The sequence below is a fragment of the Chaetura pelagica genome, unplaced genomic scaffold (assembly GCF_000747805.2).
Source record: "Chaetura pelagica isolate M959 unplaced genomic scaffold, ChaPel_1.0 scaffold537, whole genome shotgun sequence".
Classification (NCBI taxonomy): Eukaryota; Metazoa; Chordata; class Aves; order Apodiformes; family Apodidae; genus Chaetura; species Chaetura pelagica.
Genome location: NW_009953802.1, coordinates 322,433 through 329,993, shown reverse-complemented (window position 1 = coordinate 329,993; position 7,561 = coordinate 322,433). Strand labels below are relative to the sequence as shown.

The 7,561-nt window shown below is 36.8% G+C and overlaps 1 protein-coding gene across 1 annotated transcript in view; it reads right to left on the bottom strand.

Annotated features, from left to right (window-relative positions):
- Positions 1-860: 860 nt before the first annotated feature.
- The window catches only part of SNCAIP (synuclein, alpha interacting protein), a 27,963-nt gene continuing 21,262 nt past the window's right edge, over positions 861-7,561 (bottom strand). Inside the window, exons 3-5 of the mRNA XM_010001210.1 lie at positions 5,999-6,861; positions 4,134-4,313; positions 861-1,082 (exon numbers count right to left, since the gene is read on the bottom strand). Coding sequence (XP_009999512.1) covers positions 861-1,082; positions 4,134-4,313; positions 5,999-6,861 — 1,265 coding nt within the window. The remainder of the gene's footprint in view (positions 1,083-4,133; positions 4,314-5,998; positions 6,862-7,561) is intronic.

The following is a 7,561-nucleotide window of genomic DNA, read 5'->3' as shown; positions in this document are numbered from 1 at the left end:
AGAGCCATGAAGAAGATCAGAAGACTGGAGCACCTCCTCTGTGAAGACAGGCTAAGGAGGTTGGGGTCGTTAAGCATAGAGAAGAGGAGGTTCCATGGTGACCTTATAGCAACTTTCCAGTATGTGAAGAGGGTCTACAAGGAAGCTAGGGTAGGGCTTTTTACATGGGTGTATAGTCAGAGGACAAGGGGCAATGGTCTGATGCCTAAAGAGGGGAGATGCAGGTTGGACATTAGGAAAAAAAGTTCTTTCCTGTGAGGGTGGTGAGATGTTGGAACACATTGCCTAGAGAGGTTTGGGATGCCTCCTCTTTGGAGGTCTTCAAGACTGGGTTGGATGGGGCCTTGAACAACCTGATCTAGTGGGAGGTGTCCCTGTGCATGCAGGGGGGTTGGAACTAGATGATCTTTAAGGTCTCTTCCAACTCAAACGATTCTATGTTTCTAAGTTTCACTACACTTCACTGTCAATTCTGAATTTGCCAAAATATTTTGAGATCAGTCTGTCCTTGAAAGTCTGTGTTTGAGGAGGAGGAAGCCAGTGTGCCCACAAATAGTCCATTGAGTGGTTTCTCTCAACCTCTGTAGACTCTGTGAACCATCCTAGGAGCCCCATAGGGATCAAGACAACCCCTGCTTGATCTTGGAGTTGTTAGTTTGGCCTAATATGTCAGCTAACCTTTTCCTGGCTGTCATTTAAAAGCAAAACAAAACAAAACAAAAAAACCAACCCAACAAAAAACCTCAAAGAAACAAAAAACAAACAAAACAAAAAAAGAAAACCCACAAACCAAAGCATTAAAGAGATAAAATACAGAAAAAAAAATTAAGTGGGAAAAGATTTTGATATGTTTCAACTAATTAAGAACACCTGTAATTAAAGGCTGCAAGATTATAAAGATGGTTTAAATTGAAATTTTTGGATGATAATCTAAATAATGTATTTGAAAAAGTAAATGAAAGCCATACCTGGCCATAGCAACCTGCATAATGAATCAGGCTCGGGTGGTCTTTCGAGCAACTTAATTCTGCAATAGCTTCTGTTTCACTCACCATCCACCGAACACACTCCAGCTGACCATTCTAAACAAATAAAAAATAAATATATTACATTTCAGCTCTTTCACTTCTAAACACGTCTACAAAAAGGGAAAACCTTATCAGAATTATTAAAATGTTATAAAATTCCAGGTTTTTTTGAAAATATGTTCTTCTACCTGCTCTCATGTGATGCACACGCTTATCTTGCTGTTCTTGGTCAATTATAGTTTGGCTATTGATTACAGTGAAATAAGCTGTATGAAAGTGGCACTTGTATAGTATTACATACACAATCTGGCTCCTGCTCTCAGATTATTCATACCAAAGCCATAGTTCTGTTTCCACCACTTGTACAGTAAGGCTGTACAAGGCTGCACATTCAATGATTGAATGAGGTGATTTGCTGAAGCAGGGTGAACATCTGATCTACAGACGCAAGGCTTCATTGACCGTTAATTAAATGCATACTTCCTAAATTAGTAAACAACATATGTATGAAGTATCTGAACACCTAAACCTCATGGATTAGGACATATCGGTAATAGATACTGTTCAAACACAAACAAGGAGGTGGTTCTTGACCTGAATACCTATCACAGCCTAGTTTCAAGATTCCCAAACTGCTATGTACACTCCCAGCAGTTTGCAAATTACTATGAAGCAGGATGTAGACGCCTTGGTAACAGATTAACTTTTTATTCAGAGCCTGCTTATGGCCCACAGTAAAGGCAAGAATTTTTAGCAGCTCCTCTTGCTGCAGCCTCTTTTCAGCAATGATATCTTGGTAAATGCAGTTTGACGTGACCTACATTCCAGGCTGCTCTAACCGTTTTTCAACTCTCATGTTCATAAAGGTTATTACATTCTTTATAGCTGAAACAAGTATTTAAATTGCTCCATCAAAATCTCATAGAGGTCAACATACATAACATAAAAGTCTGTTTGTGTGCATAAAGTAATAATAAAAAAAAAATATCATAAGAAGGAAAGAAATATCAAGTTTCAGTTTTATTTTTAAAAAATCAAGAAGAATGCAATAAAAACCAGCCCATTTAAAATTATACGGGAGAAAGAAAAAAGGTAATAAAAGTAATCTGTTTTTTGTATTATTTCTTCCATATGTAATGTATGTATATAAACACAAAAATGCAGATCATTTTACTTTACTTACTTTCCTTTACTATCACTTTCAGTGATGAATTAAATAATGAAACTACTTGCAATGTTTTTATTATGCTAGAAAAATCCTACTTGTCATACTTGGTTTCAAACATGAGTAAGCATGACTAACCAATCATTTTTTTGTTTCCCTTGTATCACAACTGAGTAAAATATTTTTATCTTTTTAAAATTAAGGTAGAAATTTAATAAAATTAAATACCTGTTAAGTAAGTAAATTTTGCTAATATGGAATGGATTTTTCCAGTTAGTTACAATAAACTATCAATATGACAGTGAGACTGGCTGCAACTTCCTGAGCATTGTTATGCATCATCACTAAATTTAAATTCTCTTTCACAGAAATTTATATTCCTGCATACAAGTTTTCTTCTGTTCTGATAGCCATTATCCTGTGGAACACAGGTGCACATCCCACATCATGTAACATTAGTTACAGTACTATAAAGTAAGAGCAAAAACATTTAAGTCCACTCTATCAGTGTGCAAACCCACTTTGGGAGCAAAGATGAAGAGCTACAAAGTTTAATTATGCCAGATTACTTTAAGGCTCTTAGAAAACTTTCAGTGATTGAGGACAAGTACAGCCATGTGGGTCATTCATTAGAAGCACTTGTGCCTGAGCGCCCTCACTTCCATGAAGGACTTCATTAAATTTACACCCTTTCTGTGATAATGTCAAAGCACTCTCAAGTATTATAGAAGCCAAAGGAACCAAGTATTAAAAAGGCCAACCTATCTGGAGAAAAAGGCAAGAAGCTTTATAGGCTTATAAACGCATTATATACCTAAGTTGAAAAAAATAAGAAAGAAAACTATTTCCAACTGAAATGGTGAGAATTTCAACTGGCAGATTGTAACTAGTCAGTTTGGACATGGGCAAAGGTACTGAAGCTAAATACCTTACTTTTAAAATGTCATTGCATTAGTACAACTAGATATCAGTTTAATTTTATATTATTATGGCTTGTTCCAGAAAAATAATTTAAAAATATCCGACCCTGAAACCTGCACTAGGACCCGAGGTAGTTGAAATGGTGTCTCAAAGATGAATACTTGCAGGCTGGGATCAACTAGTCCTCTGTCACTTTCTAAAATTTTTTGCAAAAAGCAAGTAACAATAAAACCTCGAAGAAACAGAAACTCTCATATTTCACCCCTTTCCTTGTTTCTTCTTAAGGTGCTTCGTAGCTAAAAGTAATGGCATTCAACCATTCAGTCTCAACTCAACTATCTAACTTAATTCAACCATTCACTGAATTCAAACATTCAATCTCACTTAAGAAACAGAATCAGTATGGTTAAATTATCAGCCTTCCTGTACAGCACTGTTTTATTTTAGTGCAGCAGCACAAATGATTTTCACATTTTACTATAAAATAAGTATTCCTAGAAGCTTTGACAGTAATTTTTGCAGTGTCTGACAGGTCCTGTAACATGTGCATTTTAACTTCGATGAGATTTTTCTAGACAACCAAGGAGTTTCACCTCCAGATATGGATCAGAGGTTTTTTATGCTTTGTAAACATGTTTTCACACTTGTCTTACAAGATTATACCTGTATTGGTAAAATAAAACACACTGTTATGTTCTCTAAAGAAACAACTGTATCTGAATTAAATGATACATTCCTTAAAATTTACGTTTTTTCAGAGTCAGTTAACTGATTTAAAAACGAATGTATATATACTGACAACACACAAAATGTCAGCGTTTTATAGCTGGTTGGTATCCTGCATGGCAATCCATTTTTACTTGCATGTGTGGTACCAGCCAAAAGTTCTTTTTGCTCCCACTCAACAAAATATTTGAAAAAAACCCCCATATTCTTCTGGATGTATTACTTACTACCATCACAGAAAGAAACTAAATGACCTTTATGTCACATTATGGTAGAGGCAGAGACTAAGTTACCTTTATTGCTAACCCAGCTGGAGTTAGCTGCTCAATGTTTCTTTCATTCAAACAGTCTTCACCCATCAAAGAAGTGAGATGCTGCAGGCATTCTGCATGCCCCTTTGATGCTGCTACATGTAACAGATTGTTGTCACACTCATCATGGATCTTATCCAGATTATCTGCTGCTAAATGTGGCTGTTAAAACAAAACATTATGTTAGTTACAGCTGAGGATAAAAATATAAGCAGAACATTAAGCCTCACAGCCCAAGACACAAACCAAAACCAAAGACGCTTCCCCAAGAGCATGCTCTTTTATAACCCAACCAGTAGCTTTTCACTTCACTATACAGAACCTGGCTACTATTAACAAAAGGACAGAGGTGGGACGGGGGTGCTCACTGGCTTGATTCACTCTGTTTCTCTCCTTCTCATGCAATTATCATACAACAGCACAAGATCTGGAGTAGTTTTAAGTCTTTGTACTAGTTTGATCAATGAAGAAGCTGCAAAAAAAAAATTAATTTCATAATTTCTGTCTATTTTGTTTAGTTTACATCTTTTTTTTCCTTTTTTTTTTTTTTTTTTTTTGCATTAGATTGATGAGTAATTAAATAGAAAACATTCATGACTCCTCCATGACTCCTAAAAAAATCCCTCATCATAAAAGCAGCAGCTTCTGTTAACTGTAATCTAAAATGCAGTTTAAACAATGACAGAAGACTTTTATTTCATAGCTTTTTTCCATGAAAAAAAACGAAGTGATGTACTGTTTATCCAGAGTACTACACAACAATGAATCAATACAATATTTCTTCCTAAATCTAATTTTGAGACAAAGCAATTGTATTGAGAAACTCCAGAAGGAAAATGGAAGGACAACAGAACTCAGAAATAGCAATCATAAGTCCCTAGAGTTGTGCAGGTTTGCCAGACTCTATTTAATTCCATGACCCTACTTAATTCAGAGGTTCTGACCTATTTGAAAAAAATATGCATTTTCTTTCAATCTGCCTACTTATGATGACCTTTTTCTCTCCCAAATATCTGTTTCAGGGTGAACTTAATTTGCTTTTATTTCTTACTGAACTATCTAACATTCTCTTCTGTACAGTTTTTTATTATCTGCCTTTGTTCTTGCTGCTATGTCAATAGCGTGCCTTTGTGGTTGAGTTCAACTGGTAAACAGAGAAGCTAAACAAAAAATCTAACAAAAACAGTTCTTATACTTAGACTGCGTCTCCACCAGCCATTCTGAGCAAAGATCACATGCTCTGCATCATTGTGTTAACTTGCATCTAGTTACTTTGGAAACCATCATTGATAGTGCCTGATCACAATGCTAGATTTTACTAAAAAACTTCATATGGGTCAGAGGCCAATGAGGCTTTAGAGAAAGCTCCTGCCTGAGAATGCTGCTGCAGCAAGACAGTATAAACACTCCTGAATAATAATCAGAATATAACAGAAGCCCCTCTGTTCCCATCATCCGCCTCTAAATAACATCTGAGGTAAACCAGCAATAATTGAACAAAGTGACCCACAAATGCTGGAAAACCAAAAATCAGTAAAGATTTAAACTCAATATTTAAGTGATCGCAATAGTTAAAATGCCTGCTTTCTATATGATTTCAGTTTGCTGCATAAATTAGCAGTTTCCCACAGTCGTGATCACATAAAACTGGTGTCTTGGGTTTTGTTATATATTTGATTTAAAAATCAAAACTTTCCATTTGGCAGCCCATATATTCAATTTCTAAGGAGTGTACATGAAAAAAAGGGTATCGGTTCAAAACATACACTTCATCAGCTTTGCTGGCTTAATAAGCCACCTTACAGATTGCCTTTATTCAATGTATTTTATGAAAAGATGATACTTACCAGTAAAGATATTTGACCTTCCTTTACAATGTTTAGGATGCTCTTAATTTTTTTCATCTCTTCATTCCTCTCTTCTGGGCCTCCTGCACTGCTCCAGTTCATAGTCAGTTCCTCTAGCTGCTTGCTTTCTGCCACTGCTGTCTGCAGGTGAAAAGTCCTCAGGGGGCAGTTTGGCATAGTCTTCTCAGTTTTGTGAGCATGAGGATTAACAAATGTCCTGCTGAGGTAGCCCTTGCCTTGGGCTTCAGATTCATGGACTGAACTACACTTAACTAAAGGCTGGGAAGGCTCTAATTCATCTGTTAAATGCTTGTGCTGATCAAGAACAATGGGCTGCGTTTTTCTCAGCTGAGAGCCTCTCACAGGAGACAGTACACAGAATTGTGTCCCACTGGCAGGCGAACTTTCTGTGTTCCCTGCAGAGCAAGTCTTGCTACTAAGACCATTCACTGTTGAACATACACCCAGAAGTTTTTTCTCAGAAGCTATCTTTGCAAAAGGAACAAGTTGCTGGCTTGATTTAATATAAGGCACATCCAAAATTTCATCCATATCCAGGTCATAGTGCTCCAGCTCCCCAAGGAGAACGGAAGGCTCAATGTTTTTGCTTTTAAGGCTCTCTCCTCCTGGGCTCTGGTCATCACTTGGAGGTGCAGATTGAGAATCAATGCCTTTCAGGTATTCTCCCTTCTCGTTCTTCTGGTCATCACTTTCATTGTTCTCAGAGCTTTCTGGCTGGTGCTTTAACGGGGAAACTCTCTTCACTGGTCTGAATTTATTATTGCACACATCTGCAATTCCTGTTGGTTTCTGTGCATTTCCGATAAGAGTTGAGACTCCACAGTTCCAGCTGCTGCTGGAAACTAGAGACAGAGGAATGTGACTTACAAGTGATTACTACCAGACGTGTGACATGATTTAGCATGCTTTAAAGATATACCTGGCCAAATACTGGAAACAATCTAAGCAGATTTAATTGCATCTCTATCAGAACAGATGAAGAATTTGACACTCCAGAAAAGAAACTCTTCCAACAGGATATACATTGTAATTACTTAAAAATAAAGTAGTTTTACAAAAGTAATAGACATCAATAACAGCCTAGTGGCATTTACAGTGCTCTAGTCCAACAATGCTAGTTTGTACTCCACATTTTTTTATTGCATGGAGATGCATCACAAGTTAACAAAAAGGTTAATCAAAACTTTTTAGTGGATTTTTTTTTTTTTTAACAACAGTAACAACAGTTTAATTTGTAAGGCCTGTTATCTCTGTGAGATGTATGTGTGAACTGGAAATTCATATGAACAGTGACTGAGAGCTGGGACTTTTTAGTCTAGAGAAGTGAAGGATCAGGAGGAATCTCATTAAATAATGGGAAGTAATGAAGAGGGAATGAGGCTTTTCTCCATGGAGCACACTCCATCTGAACAGGAGAAAACATCTTTTTACTGTGAAGTCTGTCAAACATTGCCATAGGTTGCCCACAGACATTGTGCAATCTCCATCTGAAGATACTCAAATCCAGCTGGACACAGTTCTGATCATAACCTGGCCTACACG